Consider the following 19,451-nt stretch of genomic DNA (forward strand, 5'->3'; position numbering starts at 1 on the left):
GAGCATGTAGTGCAGCGGTTCTCAACCTGTGGGTCGCGACCCCTTTGGCGGTCGAACGATCCTTTCACAGGGGTCGCCTAAGACCATCCTGCATATCAGATATTTACATTACGATTCATAACAGTAGCAACATGACAGTTATGAAGTAGCAACGAAAATAATTTTATGGTTGGGTCACAACATGAGGAACTGTATTTAAAGGACCAGAAGATTAAGAACCACTGATGTAGTGGAAAATGCCGGGACAGGAGTGTGGTTGGGCATGAAGGAATCGAAAACCACACCCCGAACCCGCTTATTTCAAGCTGCTTGCACTTGGCATCCATTGAGAGAAGTGCTGGAGGTAGTGGTTTTCAGGCTGTTTTCCACCCTAGAGCTCAAAAGAAATGCCTCTGAGTCTAAGGGACAGGTCAACAAAGGTGGCCGAGTGCATGAACTTACATATCCAGCTCTGTTTTAATACTTGAAGATTTCATTTTTTGAAAAGCAGCATCTATTGTTTATACGTTATACATTTTAAGAAGCCATTAGCATGGGAGCCTTTCAAACACTTGACTTAAAACTCAGTTCAGGTGTTCAGGAACTTTACCTGTCTACTCCATATTGCCTATTCCCAAATGACTCAGCTCATGCTTACACACACACACACACACACACACACACACACACACACACACACTCACACTCACACTCACACATTCACTCTCTCTTTCTCTCCCTCCCTATCTCTCCCACTCCCCCACATATGTGAATTAGCCTGTCTTCTGATATTTCATAGCATCTTGTTTATTTTGCCCAATTGCCACTTGATTTTTTTTCATTTTTCAAATAAGAATAATAAGGCTAACTCCTCTTTCTCTCCCCTCCCAAATTATTAGGTAACCAATGGTCAAGGGGAAAATAAGATGAAAAATTTACCTGTGCCTGTCTGTCTAAGGCCTCTAGATGAAAAAGATACATCCATGAAGGTAAATGAATTTTGAAGTTAAAGGAGCTACTTCTTAAAATCTGGGTGGACATTTTTCTAAACAAAATTGTTAAATCCTACTTTTGTGGATCAGATTTTTTATTTTGTAATTTTAGACTGGGGTACTTTGAATATTAAAGACCTATATTTATAATCATTAGAATTTTAAAGAAAATGTGAAAAATTCTAAACATTTTTAGATGTAAAGTGACTTAATACTTTTTATTTTTTAACTCTAAAAGCTGTGGTGTGCTGTTGGAGTCAATTTATCTGGTGGGAAGACCAGAGATGGCGGTTCTGTGGTTGGAGCTAGTGTGTTTTACAAGGATGTTGCTGGTTTGGATGCAGAAGGCAGTCAGCAGCGGAGTGCATCTCAGAGCAGTTTAGACAAGCTCGATCAGGAACTGAAGGTAAGCGTGTGCACCAACGCTTGTCTCCTGGTGCCTGAGACTGTTAGTTAGCTCTTTGGTCCAAAACTTACTTCTGGGTTTAACTTCTAGTTGGGATTACTGCGCCCTTGCTTCTTCCTCACTCTTTCTCTTTTTTCAAAATCAGTTTTATTGAGGTATATTTTACACTCAGTAAAGTGTATACTTGAAATGTTTATAGTCCAGAGTTTGGACAGATGTGTCCAAGTATGTAACAACTGTCACAGCCGAGATACAGACCATTTTTGTCACTGATCTGCTTTAACTGCTAGTTCTTAATGTGCTGGTTAATGTGGAAAGACAGAAGTATTTTCAGCCTTCCAAATAATCTGGAAATAAACTTGAAATAGTGTTGCCCTTGACTGTAGTAGCACAGCTTTTTTACTGTTTGTACATATCATTTCTAATATTCATTTCTTTACTTTGCTTCTGCAGGAACAGCAGAAGGAGTTAAAAAATCAAGAAGAATTATCTAGTCTAGTCTGGATCTGTACTAGCACTCATGCAGCTACAAAAGTGATTATTATTGATGCTGTTCAACCAGGCAACATCCTAGACAGCTTCACTGTTTGCAATTCGCACGTCCTGTGCATAGCAAGTGTACCAGGTAAGAGTGAGCCGTGCTCCTGTCTTCCCACCTTCAGCACCTCCTTTGCAGGCTCTAATTTGGTTACTGGAAATATAGTCATGCACCACTTCTAGGAGTTGTGTTCTACTTGGGAAGACCAAAAATAAGCTGGGAACAAATGACTAAACCTGATATTTTCAGACGGTGTGAAGAAAATAAAATAGTGCTAATATTAGATGATGACTGGAAGGCAGAGCACAAGGGATTATTTTGATTTATTAGTAAGGGAAAGCTTTCTAAAGTTTTAGATTAAATCTTATGATAAATACATTGGTTTAAAAATGAAATAAATTTGTGATATATCTATAAGTGGAATATTATATAAAAAGGAATGAAATTCTCATACATGCTACAACATGGATTAACCTTAGAAACATTATGCTAAGTAAAATAAATCAGACACAGAGGACAAATATTATGATTCCACTTAGGTGAGCTATCTGGACAAGGCAATTCATGAAGACAGAAGTCGATTACCAGGGGCAGGCAGGGGTGGGGCTGGGGAACCGGATTATTATTTAATTGGTACAGATTTTCTGTTTGGGGTGATGTGAGAGTTTTAGACATGCATAGTTTTGATGACTGTACAGCATTATAAATGCCATTTGAATTACACATTTAAAAATGGTTAAGATGGTCCTAGCCCAGCCGTGGGCAAACTATGGCCCGCGGGCCGGATCCAGCCCATTTGAAATGAATAAAACTAAAAAAAAAACAAAGACCGTACCCTTATATGTAATGATGTTTACTTTGAATTTATATTAGTTCACACAAACACTCCATCCATGCTTTTGTTCCGGCCCTCCGGTCCAGTTTAAGAACCCATTGTGGCCCTCGAGTCAAAAAGTTTGCCCACCCCTGTCCTAGACTCAGTGTATAGAGTGTTGGATGGAGTGTTTGTGTGAACTAATATAAATTCAAAGTAAACATCATTACATAAAAGGGTACGGTCTTTTTTTTCAATAGTTTTATTCATTTCAAACGGGCCGGATCCGGCCCACGGGCCATAGTTTGCCCACGGCTGGTATAGAGCGTCGGCCTGTGGACTCAAGGGTCCCGGGTTGATTCCAGTCAAGGGCACATGCCTGGGTTGCCAGCTCGGTCCCCAGTAGAGGGCATGCAGGAGGCAGCCAATCAATGATTCCCTCTCATCATGGATGTTTCTATCTCTCCTTCTCCCTTCCTCTCTAAAATCAATAAAAATATTTAGAAAAGGTTAACATGGCAAATTTTATGTGTATGTGTGTATATGTCTGTATTTGACTACAATAAAATTGTTTTAATGCAATACGAATAAAAACAGCTTTCTAAATTAAAAAAAAAACAAGAGGTTTATCTTTATACTGCAAATGCTTAGTTTTTAAATGTGTTACTAATGCTTAAGGCACTGTGTACATTTAGGGTGACTCATTTTTAATAGTGGTAGGCAGAAGTCCATATTTCAAATAGCAAATATAATTTACATATATTTAGATTTCATTGGTTTTAACCTCGTTAGGTGGCTGCCTAGGAGCTCATATTAAGAGCAGAAGCATAATTTCTGACATTTTCATGTTTTCTTTTGCTTGCATTACTAGAAATATTATCTTAAATTTTTAAGCTGCTTTCCATTTTGTGAAGGTTAGTTTAAAAAAATGTTAAAGCTATCTTTGGCAGTATATTCAGATAACTATTTGCCTTTACCTATACACTCTTATTTAAAACCCATAGTTGCTTTTATGGAGAAAAAGCTAGTTATATACGTTTACTTAGCATTAAAAGAAGGTTTATCTTGTGTTTTTAGGAGCACGAGAAACAGACTACCCTGCAGGAGAAGAGCTTTCAGAATCTGGACAGGTAGACAAAGCATCTTTATCTGGAAGCATGACAAGCACTAGCTCAGCAGAGACAGACAGCCTGTTGGGAGGCATCACAGTGGTTGGCTGTTCTGCAGAAGGTGTGACAGCAGGTGCCACTCCCCCTAGTACCAGCGGTGCTTCTCCAGTGACAGAAAAGCCACCAGGTACAGCCATCCTCCTCACATCCCACCTGTACAGCACCAGACCTGTTCCAGATGCCTCACCATGGACTAATCTGGATCTTAAAGTAACAAGAATGAAAGAACATAAAAGAAGATACTGTAATGATTGTTAAATGAAATTATGAATTCTCAATGTCGTGATATAGTGCAGAGGGGGAGAGGGTAGGTGGAGTGGAATTCTGTAGCAAGGGTTTGTACAAGGAAATCATTGATAGAAAAATTCAAACTCAGAATGGTTAGCATGTTTTATTTACTTTTTAGAAAAGGAAGCAGAAAGTAGTGAGATTGATGAAAATGTTCCGACGGCAGAAGAAGCAACTGAAGCCACAGAAGGCAATGCAGGGTCAGCTGAAGACAACATGGACGTCTCCCAAACCGGCGTGTACACAGAGCACGTCTTCACAGATCCTTTGGGAGTTCAAATCCCAGAAGACCTCTCACCAGTGTATCAGTCAAGGTATTCAGATGGGTCAGTAACTTACGAAACCACATTAGTACACACACAAAAGGAACCAAAATAACCTCAATCTGCCAAAATATTCCCACTAGTTCAGTGGTTCCCAGCCTTCTGGCCTTTTAAATACAGATCCTCATGTTGTGACCCCAACCATAAAATTATTTTCGTTGCTACTTCATAACTGTAATGTTGCTACTGTTATGAATCGTCATGTAAATATCTGATATGCAGGACGGTCTTAGGCGACCCCTGTGAAAGGGTCGTTCGACCGCCAAAGGGGTCGCGACCCACAGGTTGAGAACTGCTGGTGTTGGTATTGTTGTGGCAGACTTAGATGCCATTACTTATTCCCACTATGCTATTCCTTCCTCTTCATTGTCTCTGGTTACCCACCCCCTCCCCCCGCCCCTATTTGCTCTCTTTTCCTTCTAATTTATGAAAAACGTCTTGTCTATAAAATACATTAGTCAAAATTTTTCTGGTCATTTTTTCCTCTAGAATTATTATTTTTTTAATTGTATTCACTGTCTTCCATTCTATTAATAATTCTTGCTCTTTTAATCCCCACCCCTACTCTCACTCCCACTCTAGTCAGCAGTGAAATTGGCCATTGTTTCAATTTCCCATGTGGGCTTGGATGACCTTTTTGAATTTAGCTCTCTGGCAAACATTTTACTAAAAGACAATTTGTTTTAGGCTCTTTCTTTAAAAGGTTGGTTAATCTAGGTCCATTTCATGAATTCTTTGATTTTCTTTCTTGCCTACTCTAGGTCTTGCAGATAGAGGTTTATCAAAACTGGATTTTTTTTTTTTTTTTACAATTTAATATTTTTCCTCTTAGTATATAGAACAACCAAATATCTTAACATTTAATTGTCAATTTAAGAGTAAAGCCATGCCCTGGCTGGTGGCCCAGTTGGTTGGGCATCAATCTGTGCACTGAAAGGTTGCCAGTTTGATTTCCAGGCAGGACACATGCCGGGTTGTGGGCTTGATCCCTGGTAAGGGGTCTGGGGGAGGCAGCAGGTCAATGGTTTGCTCTCACATCAATGTTTCTCTCTCTCCCTCTCCTTCCCTCTCTCTAAAAGTAAATTTAAAAAGAAAATAGTCATCTTTTTATTAGAATTAGTACATTTGTCTGTTGAATTTGATAACCCAGTTATATCTCTTTATTATATGTGGCAATCTAAAAGAAAGAAGGCTGTGAGTGAATGCAAGCTTATTAATTTATTTTAGAAAATTCTTTATATTTTACCCTCCTTTCTGTGTATGTGTGTGGTTTTTAAAACAAACCATCCCTTCCTCTTTTCTCCTTTAAGAAGAAACTGATAAAATTCAAAGTAACTGTAAGGGTGAGGCATAATTATAGTCTGGATAGTAACTGCTATATTTCATTACCATTTCTTTTTTTCTTTTTTTTAATATATTTTATTGATTTTTTTACAGAGAGGAAGGGAGAGAGACAGAGAGTCAGAAACATCGATGAGAGAGAAACATCGACCAGCCGCCTCCTGCACATCCCCCACTGGGGATGTGCCCGCAACCCAGGCACATGCCCTTGACCGGAATCAAACCCGGGACCTTTCAGTCCACAGGCCGACGCTCTATCCACCAAACCAAACCGGTTTCGGCTCATTGCCATTTCTTAACTCCATGTTTGCAACTTGGTCCTCCTAGTATGTTAATTTTCTTCTGGTACAATTGTTTAAATATTTAACAATAAGCATTTAACTTTGGCTTTTCTGGAATTTTAGAGTTTGATTTTTTTTTTTCTTAAACTGTACACTAAAGTATAGAAATGACCAATCCCTGAAAACTAACTGAGCACACTCAGTTTTTTTCCTTTTGTCCCACCTTTCCCAGTAATGACTCAGATGCATATAAAGATCAAATATCAGTGTTGCCAAATGAACAAGACCTGGTGAGAGAAGAAGCCCAGAAAATGAGTAGCCTTTTACCAACTATGTGGCTTGGAGCTCAGAATGGCTGGTAGGTGCCAACTCTTTTAATATTAGAGTATCTTTAGTCTTTTATCTTTGCTTTAGAAACCAAAGATACGTAAAATGTGGTACACATAAGTATAAACAAAGAGTACACATTAAAGCAAAGAATTTTATATACACATAAGTTTTAATGTTATATTACAACAGTCTCATAAATTGGACTTGCATTGGTTCTTGCTAAACCACACGTTTCTCTGTCATGGTGTCCTCTTTATATAATATTCTTGGAAGAAGAGGTTAATAACATTTAAAAATTTGAATGATCCAGAATAGCACACAGATGGAGAATTATTGATGCATATATAGGAGGCTTATGTAGGATTAAACTAATGTATTTGGCTGCAGGAAGACCCAAATCCAAACATAACTTTTCAGTAGAGTTACTAGGAAAACCAGGACAGATCAGGCTGAAAGCTTCCCAGGTGATAACAAACATTGTTACCTGGTCTGTTCACTTTCTAGTGGTGTGGGGGGTCTTACAAAATTATCCTTTTCCTGAAGTTTAGCAAGGCCACTAGTGTATCTTTTCCATAGTGGTCTGATACTATACAATGAAGGATGGGCAGACTTTCTCCACGGAGGGTCAGATAACAAATGTGTTAGGCTTTGTAGCCACACGATCTCTGTTGTAACTTCACAGCTGTGCTGTGTGATGCAAAAGCAGCCATTACTTTGACAATATGTAAGTGGGTTAGTGGGACTGTGTTCCAGTAAGACTTTATGTTCACAGAAGTGTGAGTTGCATACAAATCTCATGTCATGAAATACTCTCTGATTTTTCCCAACCAGGTAAAACTGTTTTAGCTTATGAACTACAGTTCTAAGGCGGGTGGAGGGCTGGATGTGTCCTGCCGGCCTCGGAGTGCGCCTGCCTGATGTAAACCACTGTCTTCACAAAGTCGTAGTTCAGTCTAGTAAAAGGATGATCGTTTTTTAAAACAGGATTTTGCCCAGGATTCTGAAGTGTGGAGTAGCCTGCAATTGACCCTGCATTCTAGTTCTGGCTTTCATTCTTCTTATGTTTCTGTTTGCTTGGGCAGCTTATTTCTCTGCCTTAGGCCTACCCATACTCTCATTTTCCCCTAAAATGTGTATGTTACTCCTCTTGCCCCTGAAGGAACTCTGTGGTCATTATCAGACATATGCAATGACTTGATGTTCTCGATGCCTTACCAGTCTTGATTTTGTTCTTGCAGTTTGTATGTCCACTCATCTGTAGCCCAGTGGAGGAAATGTCTCCATTCTATTAAACTTAAAGATTCGATTCTCAGTATTGTGTAAGTTTTATTTTAGAAATTCTTTCTTTTAAAAATACTATATCTTGGTTTAAACTAGATTTTAAGACTATTAAAGCTAACATGTATGTCATGACTAAATCAGTATCCATATTATTTTTGCCTTCTTTATAGAATTAGAGAAGTTGAGTGAGATGAAACTAGAAAGTAAAATAGAAAAACTTGCCAGGTTGATACCTCACCATGCTATGAGTTCTCTAGTGCTCTGTGGGAGACAACCAATTAATACCTATGAATATACATTTGTTTCAGAATATTCTTTACACTCTGTGAATATGTTGACTAAGGCTTTTACTAGTCCTTTCCATGTGCTGACTATCAAAAACCAGTGTGTGTCTCAAGTGACAGAGCCGCCTCTGCTAGTTCTACTCGAGGTGTGTGTCTCTGGTCTGTGGACCTTTTGTCAACAGTCTGTGATGAGAAGAGGAGTTTGTGCCCCCCCCGTGAACATCTGGGTCACCACATACACTGTTTATCTAGTTCAGCTGACATTTTTATAGCACAGCTCTCTCAATGAAGAAAAGGGTGTGTTCATTTAGCTTCTGATGTGTACTTTCATGTACTGGCCCTCTGAGAGCCTCTGAACTAGTTCAGTATTATGTGGTCCCTTCTGTATTCCTGATGGAGAGTTCTGAAATCCTCTTTCCTGTTTGCAGACACGTGAAAGGAATTGTGTTAGTGGCCCTGGCTGATGGCACCCTTGCTATCTTTCACAGAGGAGTTGGTGAGTTGTTATGAATAGATAACAAGTGCACTCACTCGTTGCATTGCAAAAGCATTTTTAAACAGATTGGTTTTTTATGCTTTAAAGAAATGATGCTTCATAGGAGAAAGAAAAAAGGTTTAAACCGAATACTAACAATGTGTGATAGCAGTAAATATGTGAGTGCCTGCTTGGAGGTATACATTTATAGTATACCGCAGTGAAAGTATGTTTACCATACTGAGCAAGCAGTTTAACATTTCACGGCCCTCTTATATAATGTGATACGGAGGTGCTGGTTTTTCATTCATACACTTATTCAATTGGGAGAAATTTAGTGAGAGGATAATTTTTCTTTGTCCAGTATTTAAAAAAAAATTTGCATCTACTTATATTTGGTAAGTATATAATAAAAGCCTAAGTGACGATTACGGCGGAACGACCAGAACAGCCGGTCTCTGTGATGCGCACTGACCACCAGGCAGGCGCTCAACGCAGGAGCTGCCCCCATAGGGGGCAGTGTGCTCCCACAGGGGGAGCACCGCTCAACCAGAAGCCGGGCTCACGGCTGGTGAGCGTAGCGGTAGTGGCGGGAGCCTCTCCCACCTCCGTGGCGGCGCTAAGGAAGGAGCAGCAAGCAGGCAGGTGGTCAGGAGCGAGGGGTCCCAGACTGTGAGAGGGCACAGGCCAGGTAGAGGGGGCACCCCCACCCCCACCACCAGTGCACAAATTTCATGCACTGGGCCTCTAGTTTAAAATAACTTTTAATTGGATAAGGTTTAGTGATTTTCATGTTATTTACATTCTTCACCTTTAAAACAGTGTTTCCACCATCTTTTGCAATCATCACCAGAACTTAGGGGGAAGATTCTGTTGTCACCCTCATTTTATAGATGAGGAAACTGAGGCAGAGTGTTTTAGTCACTCAGTAAGTGGAAGAGCCTAGGAAAAACAGTAAATGTTTTAGTGTACTGGGTCCAAAATTATATTGACAGAGCAACACAAACAAAGTACATTTAATAAAGAAATGCCAAGTTCTGCATTTGGGTTCAGAAGAGTAAGATGGAGGAGGCCTGCTGAGAGTGAGAATTCCTTAAAGGTTGACTACAAATTCAGTCTGAGTTAGCTAACGTCATAAATCTCATAGGGTTCCACTCTGGTAGCTAGACAGCGTGAAATGGACATGGATGGACACAGAGGAACTCGGCTGAAGGGCCCAAAGCCATGTGCCAAGGATGCTTGGTTTTGAAAGGAGAAGACATGGGGCAGTAACAGAAGCTGCTTCCATTGGGCAAACCTATAAACTAACGGGAGATTCCATGTGAGGAGGCAGACTTCAGCCGGTGTGGGAAGTATTTTGCTGACAGTTACAGCTTCCTGGAAATGGAGCAGCTCTCTGTGAGGCGTTGTGTTTTCTTTCACTGAAATTGTTGAAGCAGAGCAAGCTTCCAGCATTGGCTCTCGTTTGTATTCTGTCATCGCTAAAATTATAGGACACATGATTCCTAACGTTGCCCTTGACTTCTACCCAAGAAAATATATCAGAATGCAAGTGAGTGAGAGAGGTCATCCCCCAAATAATGTCAATCCTTGCTGATTCTTAAATATTATTATAATCAGGTAACTTATAACTGATTTATCATATCACTACTGTTGAGAGCATGGTGGTCCAGGTATTGAGTGGCAGGTTGGACCGGATGAGCTTTGAGGTCTCTTCCAACTTTGTAGTTTAGAAAATAAGAGAACCCAGTTTCTGCAAATAAAGGATATACTGAATACATGGTATTTGTGGGTGTTTCATGAATAAAATTAATTATATACCCTGATAGAATGTTTCTTGTGTTAAAATTTAGTAAAAGGTGGTATACATTAACTAGTAATCTATTTCTTATTTTAAAGATGGGCAGTGGGATTTGTCAAACTATCACCTGTTAGATCTCGGGCGGCCTCACCATTCCATTCGATGCATGACTGTGGTACATGACAAAGTCTGGTGTGGCTATCGGAACAAAATCTATGTGGTTCAGCCAAAGGCCATGAAAATCGAGGCAAGTTAACCCATGTTTTCTCTGCTTACTGAATTTCTATTTCCTGAAGATTCTAAGACTAATTATTTTCAGCTTCTTTAGAAAGTATTTTCTGAATCTGTGTTTTAATGATACATTGATGACATCTTGCCACTTTTGACAGAATGGGAAGTGTTGAGTTTTTTTTGAAGGAAGAAGATTAACACGAATGTTGAAATGTGTCTGAGTACCCATAGTGCATATGTGTTTGAATATATGGTTCTGGATTCGTTTACTTATGTACAGGTAGAGGGGAGGAGGATTCCCAAGTCTTTGCCACCCCACGTGTGTTTACACAAATCCGTATGTGTGTCAAAGACTAAGATATAAGATTGCAGTAAGCAATCCTCTTAGTATTGCTTTCTTTAAAAAAGTTTTGCAACCAGATGTAATTTTTTAAAGACAGCCTAAAGCTGGAAAATTTTAAGGTGGAAGGTCTCCTTTTCCCTTTGTCCTAAATCTCATTCCTTTATGTAAAAGTCCTAAAGTTAACCATTTGGTGTTTATTTTTCAGATCTGTTTCTTACATGCACACACACACACACACAGCAATGCAGGCTCCTTTTTGTTTAGTTATAAATAGAATCTTCATGTAATTTCTCTGCAGTCCCAACAAAATCTTGAGATCAAATTCAGTCTTATTGTTGAACACTGACACATAACATGGATGTGCCAGTATTACTTCCGTAAGTCGATGACCTGTACAGTGTTAAAATCCAGCATCCTTTAGTTCTTTGTTTTTCTTTTTATTTTGAAGTCTGGGATAAAAGCTATGATCGTATTTAGTGAACACTGTTTAGGCTCCTCTTTTAACATATATTCTTCCAAATTTTTGTGCAAATTAGCACAGCTTTTAAACACAAACTCCTGCATGTTAAAAGTAACATTGTGATTGAACAATCTTTCCTAGAAATCATTTGATGCACACCCCAGGAAGGAGAGCCAGGTGCGGCAGCTTGCGTGGGTAGGTGACGGCGTGTGGGTCTCCATTCGTTTGGATTCCACCCTCCGTCTCTATCATGCACACACTTACCAACATCTACAGGATGTGGACATTGAGCCTTATGTAAGCAAAATGTTAGGTAAGCTTCCAAAGCGTTTTATTTCTGTCAATTAAATAAAGTTTTTATTTTTAAATGTTCTCACATGCTGGATAGAACCAGTGAATAAGTTGCCTGAGGATTAGTGAGCTCTTATCACTGAAGGTGTCAGGCAGACACTCCATCTACCCTGTGGGAACTGTCAAGTCTGCCCCAAAAATATATTCAAGCACTGACTTCCATGTCTCTACCTCTGTCCCGTGTCCATCCTTTCCTGCCTGGGTAACCTGAGCCTCCTCACTGGGCTCCTCCGTCCACTCCAGTCTGAGCTCTGCATAGTCACCAGGATGCATTCTCCCCACGCCCACTGGCTGCCTTTAGATGAGGTGGCAGGAGCAGAGGGATTTACGTGGCCTGGGCCACTCTCCTCACTCACTCTGTTCTACCCACACTGGCTCAAACTCAGCAAGTTCCTTTCCATGTCAGGGCCTCACATGTACTGTATCCTCTGTCTGAGAAGTCCTTCTTGGTCCCTTATTTCTTGGCCTCCAGACCAGAGCTACGTGTCACATCCAGAAGAGACCTTTTCTTGTCTCCCACTTGGATTTAGGTCATCTTACACTTTTTCTTCACGGGCTCATCGCTGTGGTTGCACTGGTGTTACGTGATTCCTACTTCCCGCCTCTCCCTCCCACGGATCCTAAACTCCATGAAGGGCAGGGACCACCCCTGCTGTATCCTCAGCTCCTGATGCAGAGCTGTGTGACCATTAGAGATGCCGTTCACTAAGGATTCCTTTATGAAGAGAGGTTGAGCTGCAGCAGCGGTTTCTAACCTTTTTAGGGCCTTTGCCCTCAGAAAACCTGATGATAGCTAAGTACCCTCCCTGGAATCAGGCATATGTACTCATAGACACAGACTAATTTCGGGGTGGACTTTGACAGTAGGTTTAGACTATGAAGATTCTGTGTTTCTGAAGAGAGTAAGGTTCTAACACTGATGCTGTGATCATACTCTTCAGCTCTTACAAGTAGAACATGAGTATCTAAATGCTGGTTTTTTTAAATGCATATAAATAAAGTCAGAAAATAAAGTCAGTTGAAAAAACTCTTCTTGAAATAACAATGTGCATCGATTCTCCCTAAATTATATGCCTGTGGTTTCCTAAAATTTCTAAACTGCCATTGAATAAGAAGAGTGTAGGTTTTGTTCGCAAAAGTTGTTTTCATCTACACAAAGAAATTTAAGGCACACCAGAACTCTTTCAGCTTATAAATTTGAAGGACATTTAATTTCCCAATGTAGTAAACACTGTTTTTATTGAGGGTTTTTTGTTCTGGTTTGGTTTTGCAGCTCCCTAATTAAGTCCTGTGTCATAGTTCCTGAGCCACAGTATCTTCCTTCTAAATGATACTGTGATGGCAGCCACGTTTAGAATTTTCTGTTCCCATTTAGCATGAGTTGTGAGCTAGGTGGTAAAGCCAAAGGAGAGTTTTCTCCTCTATTAACCCACTACTCTGAGGGACCTAGAATCTCAGACATCGTCTGCTCCAGTTTCTTAATGAAATGTCCCCCCCCCCACCCCCCACCCCTCTCTGTGCAGGTACTGGAAAACTGGGCTTCTCTTTTGTGAGGATCACAGCTCTGATGGTGTCCTGCAATCGTTTGTGGGTGGGGACAGGAAACGGTGTCATTATCTCCATCCCACTGACAGAAAGTAAGTACATTTTCACTCACCAAACTGTCACAGTGCAGATCGGAGAGTTGCAGGGAATGGTCATGCCCAGACATGAGGCAGAAGGAATTGCTCTGGTATTGGCAAGTCGGTGGTAATTTAGAAAATCAATCTGGTGGCAAAGATCTAACTATTGTCCCTTCATTCTTTCCATGGAAACTTATGAACTGTAGCAAGTAACAGTTCATTCTGAGAGGTACTTTTTCTCAATTCAGGAATAACAGTCCTGTTTCCTCTTTTTTTTTCCTTTAGAGAGAGAGAGATAGGAAGCGGGAGAGACAGAAACATTGATGTGAGAGAGACACATCGATTGGCTGCCTCCTGCATGAGCCCTGACTGGGGATAGGCATCAAACCTGCAACCCAGGTATATGCCCTTGACTGGGAATTGAACCCGCGACCCTTTGGTGTGTGAGCCGATGCTCCAACCACTGAACCACACCAGCCAGCGCCTGTTTCCTCTTTTAAATAAAGGTCAAAGTCCATTTTTCTTTGTGCTTTTTATACCAGTATCCAGAAACACTACTAGTACTCATTCTAGTTTTTCATGTCTCCCTGGCAGTTAGTTTATGAGATTCTCTTTGGTTTAGAAAAAGTCACGGGAGAAGTTTCTCAGGAGGTCAGCCAGCCCTTCCTTATGCTGGAGACAAGTCACCTATCCCGTATTTAAAAAGAATGTGAACAAAATGTACATTGTATGTTTTTTATATTATGTTCCTTTATTATTTTTGTGAACAAAATACACATTGTGTATTTCTCTCATTATGTTCCATTACATTGATCATTCATTAAATAAGTGTTTTTGTTGCAAAATTCACAGGCAGGGAATGGTTTGGAAACAAGTGTCCTAAGTACATAAGATAAGTTAATAAGGAAATATCTCAGAATAGTCCTATCTTTTTTCAGGGGAAGGAAGGAGGGCTAGAAGGTGGTATATTTGGAGTCTTAAAGAACCTAAGTTCTTAGTTACTTACTTATAAATATACATGCTTAGACCCCTTATATCCTAAGAGATCATAGGATATCCCAGAGTTCATTTCAGCTCTTTATAAAAGAGGGTTCCACTTTGGCACTGTTACTTTGAACAGGTTTTTTTTAATGAAAAAGGGGAAATATTAGCATTTAGGAAATGCTCCCCATTAATTAAGTTCTTATGAAATTATGAATCACTGCAATTGCTTTATGATGGAGAAAAACAAAATCACAGTGAATCAAAATGTATTTTTTGGGCAGAGAAATTGTAGAGAGAGGCTGTGGTTAAGAACTTTTGAGTGTTACTCGGTATTATACCAAGTTGGATTTGGTTAGGCGCTTTGGGCGCCAAGTCACCAGATAGGCGACTCTGAGAGTGGTGGCTCATAGTAATTCTTCTCCCCCCTGTCATGCACCTCTCCATGTCCCCTTTCCTCCTCTCGCTGTAGCTGTAATCCTCCACCAGGGACGTTTACTGGGGCTGAGGGGTAAGTGCAGATCCTGATCCCACTCTTCCTCCTGGCTTCCGATAGCCACCGTGAGGCTGTCTCACGTCTCTAGATGCCTCCTGAATGTTCTCAGTGTCACCCACTTGCAGTCACTGCATCGCAGCAGGTGTTCTTGTTTTTGTTTTTGACGTCTGTTACATGGCCACCGAACTACTGCTCAGCAGCTTAGTCTGCTTATCACCTTTTGTTGCAGCTGAACTTTCTTTTCAGACTTTTTTCCTTTCCAATAAAAACACGAAACATCTCTTAAAACTGTCATTAATCTACATTGTTTACTCTTGTTACCAGTTATGTTTCTTTCGTTCACTTACTGGCCCATGGAATGGGGATGTTTTGTGAGTCTGGTCATTCTAAAACAATCCAGCAAACCACTGGTCTGGTGCCAGTGAAAGTGGCTGTATGGCAGTGGCTGCGTCCTTTAGCACAGCTTTCACCCTCCCCTCACGGGGGATAGTCTTACCACAGGGGAGAAAAACTAAAAGATAAACAATAAAATTTTTATTTTAAAATATGCCCATTGACTTTTAACTATGTACTGGTTAGTTTTCTAAAATGAGGATTAAAAACAAAACAAAACAGATATTCCTAAGATTCAAATCTGTTTTCTTTTGTTAACTAAAATGATTTTTTAAAAATTACTAGATGTGTTGAAAAAGTGAGCTTAGTTATTGCTAGACTGGCAAAATCCCCTACTCCATTTACTGAGGTACTTAAAAATAACTAGCATGCTATCTCTCCTCTTCCAGCTTTGTCTTGATTTGGCATTGCTGCCTTTGTTTTATCTCAGCTGGCTGTAGCTTTTAGATAATATCTATCATAAGGATTAACCAGTAACCTCTTGCATCATTACAGTTTTCTAGGGGAAAATAGTTGGTATTTGGTTTTTCCGTTGCAGCAAATAAAACCTCAGGAGCACCAGGAAATCGCCCCGGAAGTGTGATCCGTGTGTATGGCGATGAAAACAGCGATAAAGTGACTCCAGGGACGTTTATACCCTATTGTTCGATGGCACACGCTCAGCTGTGCTTCCATGGGCATCGGGACGCGGTGAAATTCTTCGTGGCCGTCCCAGGTGAGGTGGATTATCCTGTTGAGAAGACGCATGTCTTTGTCTCTCTCTTGTCCCTTAGTTCCACTACCCGCTCAAATGCTAAGTACCAGAATGACAGATCGTTTCACTGATGTATATGAGAAGTTCTACTGTGGCGGTGAGAATAAAGCACTGTAGGGCTATTTGAATGAAGTTGTCATGGAATCTCCTCCACCCCCCAAAACAAACTTCTTGATTTTTATTTAAGCAACAATCCTGCTTGCTTTTTAAAGCAGTTGTATTATTTTATCACCACAGAATACCAGAAACGGTCTTGGCCTGATAAAGGAGAGAGCTAGAAAGAAGCCCCTGTCATCAGGCCTGGTGCAGGAAGACGGGGAATGTGCTCGAACCTTTATCAGTGCAGCGGCCAAGAGCAGTGGACGAGGAGCTCGGGAGTCTGGGCCCTCCGCCTCACCACTTGCCTGTTACTTTGAGCAAGTTGCCTAACCGCCGAGACTTGTTTCCTTGTCTTCTTACATGGACATGATTTTAATATCTGCTCCCTGCCGGCCTCATTGATTGTGAAAATTAATGGAAGTGCTTTGGGAACTAAAGTACCATCTCGATAAGAAGGTGGTAGTGTGATGTCCAGTGGGAAGCGCTCTGCCCGTTGAGAATACTAAATGATGTTGCTGCCACCTGTAAGCCGGGTCCACGTTTTGAGTTTTGTCCGCATAAGAGGCTAGTTTGAGAGTTAGACAAATTTCAAATATGACTTTACCACACCAGCTCACTGTGTCACATTGGACATAGTGTTTTAGCGTATTAGGGTTCTTCAGAGAAACAGCCAACAGGGGGTGTGTGAGAGAGAAAGAGGAGGATGGGGGAGAGAGGGGGGGGGAGTGGGGAAGTGGAGATGTTTTGATTTATTTATTTTAAGAAATTGGCCCGTGCGATTATGAAGGCTGATATATTTGAAATCTGCAGGGCAGCTGGCATACTGGAGACCCAGAAAAGCGTTAATATTACAGCTTGAGGACAAAAGCATGCTGGAGGCAGAGTTCCCTCTTCCTTGGGGGACTATCTTTTTCTCTTAAGATCAGCAACTTAAGAGATGAGGCCCACCAACCTTATGGAGACTAATCTGCCTGACTCAGAGTCCGCTGACTTAAATGTTAACTATGCCTTCACAGGAATATCTAGACTGGAGTTTGACCAAATATCTTGGCACCATAGAATAGCCGGGTTGACAGATGAAATTAACCATCACACTTTTCCCCCCAAGGCGTTCCAAAGATGAGGTGATGAGTGAACATAGTGCAGGGCTCGCCCATGGCGCTCTGGTTACTCAGTGTTCTTGGCAACATAATAATGAGCTTTCTAAACGTCTTGTATTTGTGTAGTTATTTCCTTAGGATAAGTTCCTAGAAATGGAACTGCTGGTCATAGTGTTTTCTTGCTTTCTCAAAGAAAGAAAAAATTTGTCTTAGAGTCCCCTTCGAGTCTCTTTTATATTTCTCATTTCAAGATTTGTTAAGTTCATGCATAAAAATCTAGTTTATTCAATTAACTATGGTTCTTATATCTGAATAAATGTGCTCCATTCTCCTATTGATGGACCTCTAGATCTTTTCTGCCTTCCTCCCCGCCCCCCAAGTATTAAAAACAGTACCGCAGCAGACCGTCTCCTGTATATGGGAAAGACTTTGCTGTGGGGTATAAATCTGGAAGTAGAATTGGCAACACTGTTGACCAGTTGGCCCTAACGATTAAACCTTCAGGTTGGCCCCATTATCATACCTCTGTGCTCTTGCTCCTGTGTCGGAACTAACCAGCCTGGAGTAGTTTTCTCTAGCAGGCCTGGTTCTTCCAGAGCATCATTGAGTAATGCATGAGTGAGACACTGCGGGAATAAAGCAAACTGCCCTGTCCACCGTCAGCATACATTACTTTCTAAAAGTGTGTTGCACCATAGGATTGTGTCCTGCTGTGTCCTGGAGGCGTGGTCTGTGCAGCTTGACCAAAGGACAGCAGGTTCTCCAAGAAGAAAACATACCCCACAGTCAGAGCTTTCTAAGAGGGAGGTCCTAGAGATTACAGGTTTCTCTCTACCATTTCATGCTCCAGGATTCTACCTTAGAACACATTTAGCAATCATTTTATTTGCATAATCTAAAATATAAGATATACTTTTCTTAAATATGAAAGGAAAACTGTGGATTTGAAATAAATATAAATATTAATTAGGAATACCCAAACTCATAAGGCTTAAGGTGAAGACTTTCTTTAGTCTTTTACACAAAAGCACATGTACCCTCCCAGGAGAGAGGCCTTTCCACTGTCCCTCAGATCAAGAGATGTAGATTGTAAAAGTCTGAAGCAGGCAGCTAAGACTAGCCTGGCTATACACAGATTTTATGCTGAATTTTGGACCTATGTCTGGTTTGGTACAAAATGGCTTCATTTAGATTTTCAAATTGGGCTCTTAGGACCTCTCTAGATGTTTTCTGATCATGCAGAGGCTTCTAGCATCCCCAGTACTTTGGTTGTATTAGGATATACTTGCTTTTTTGGTTCAAGTTTCTGAAAATATTCAGAAAAAAACGTTTCCCCACTCCAATCTATGATAAGTAATATTCACTTGTTCCTGTGTAAATAGGTCAGGTTGTCAGCCCACAAAGTGGCAGTAGTGGCACAGATCTGACAGGTGACAAAGCAGGGCCATCTGCACAGGAGCCTGGCAGCCAGACGCCCTTGAAGTCTATGCTTGTCCTCAGTGGAGGAGAGGGCTACATCGACTTCCGAATGGGTAAGTCGTGGTTCTGGGCGCTCAGATTCCACTGGGTTCTGGGATTGGATTTTCATAGTAAACCAGAAACCACTCTGATAAATTATTTGTAAGAGCTTTTCTTTGAATTCTTTACTTGGAAAAGCACTTCATATATTTCCTTCTATCCATCCTTCCTTTTTGGATTTCTTTTTATACCAAAGTGCATTTGTTTTGAACTACCTGATTATATTTCAGTTCAGAAATTGAATTGTGTCTTTTTTTTAATAATATATCTTTATTTCAGAGAGGAAGGGAGAGAGAAAGAGAGATAGAAACATCAATGAGGAGAGAGAATCATTGATTGGCTGCCTCCTGCACGCCCCGCACTGGGGATCAAGCCCGCAACCCAGGCATGTGCCCTTGACCAGAATCAAAACCGGAATCCTTCAGTCTGCAGGCTGACACTCTATCCACTGAGCCAAACCAGCTAGGGCTGGCTTGTGTCTTGAGCCTTTTGAAGAATGCTCCTCTCCACAGTTGGACGTTGCTTTGAAAAGGCCACAAGGGGTGGGTAAAGGAGAGCTTGGCCTGCGGAGAGGAATGTGCGTTGTTAGGGGTCTTTCTTTCCCACTGTGTCTCGTTGACAGTGTCAGTGTTTCCTTTTGCCGGCTGACATGCAGGTGAGACACATTGCAGACTTCTAGGAGAGGAGTGTTACAGCTTTGTCCCTGTGTGAGTGTAGGTTCTGCTGAAGAACCTGGCCCACGAGGCGAGTTGTCCCTGGGCTGTGCCAGAATATCCGCTGGCTGTGCGCCCAGAGCAGTGT

General features: G+C 41.0%; 1 protein-coding gene and 1 long non-coding RNA gene across 6 annotated transcripts in view; one reads left to right on the forward strand and one right to left on the reverse strand.

Annotated features, from left to right (window-relative positions):
* Window positions 1–19,451, forward strand: part of SPAG9 (sperm associated antigen 9) — a 105,242-nt gene that overhangs the window by 81,804 nt on the left and 3,987 nt on the right. For 3 of the 5 annotated variants that reach the window (XM_059670607.1, XM_059670611.1, XM_059670609.1), the window contains 14 exons: window positions 879–968; window positions 1,210–1,377; window positions 1,831–2,002; window positions 3,807–4,025; window positions 4,305–4,500; window positions 6,364–6,489; window positions 7,700–7,780; window positions 8,455–8,522; window positions 10,401–10,549; window positions 11,478–11,649; window positions 13,211–13,324; window positions 14,763–14,801; window positions 15,718–15,894; window positions 18,515–18,664. In XM_059670607.1, the coding sequence (XP_059526590.1) occupies window positions 879–968; window positions 1,210–1,377; window positions 1,831–2,002; window positions 3,807–4,025; window positions 4,305–4,500; window positions 6,364–6,489; window positions 7,700–7,780; window positions 8,455–8,522; window positions 10,401–10,549; window positions 11,478–11,649; window positions 13,211–13,324; window positions 14,763–14,801; window positions 15,718–15,894; window positions 18,515–18,664 (1,921 nt within the window). The remainder of the gene's footprint in view (window positions 1–878; window positions 969–1,209; window positions 1,378–1,830; window positions 2,003–3,806; window positions 4,026–4,304; window positions 4,501–6,363; window positions 6,490–7,699; window positions 7,781–8,454; window positions 8,523–10,400; window positions 10,550–11,477; window positions 11,650–13,210; window positions 13,325–14,762; window positions 14,802–15,717; window positions 15,895–18,514; window positions 18,665–19,451) is intronic. The other 2 variants (XM_059670608.1, XM_059670610.1) reach the window with 1 other exon arrangement.
* LOC132218826 (uncharacterized) overlaps window positions 18,844–19,451 on the reverse strand; it is a 30,361-nt gene continuing 29,753 nt past the window's right edge. The window contains exon 2 of the long non-coding RNA XR_009449285.1: window positions 18,844–19,098. This is a non-coding gene — a long non-coding RNA (uncharacterized LOC132218826). The remainder of the gene's footprint in view (window positions 19,099–19,451) is intronic.

The sequence above is a fragment of the Myotis daubentonii genome, chromosome 16 (assembly GCF_963259705.1).
Source record: "Myotis daubentonii chromosome 16, mMyoDau2.1, whole genome shotgun sequence".
In the NCBI taxonomy this organism is placed as follows: Eukaryota; Metazoa; Chordata; class Mammalia; order Chiroptera; family Vespertilionidae; genus Myotis; species Myotis daubentonii.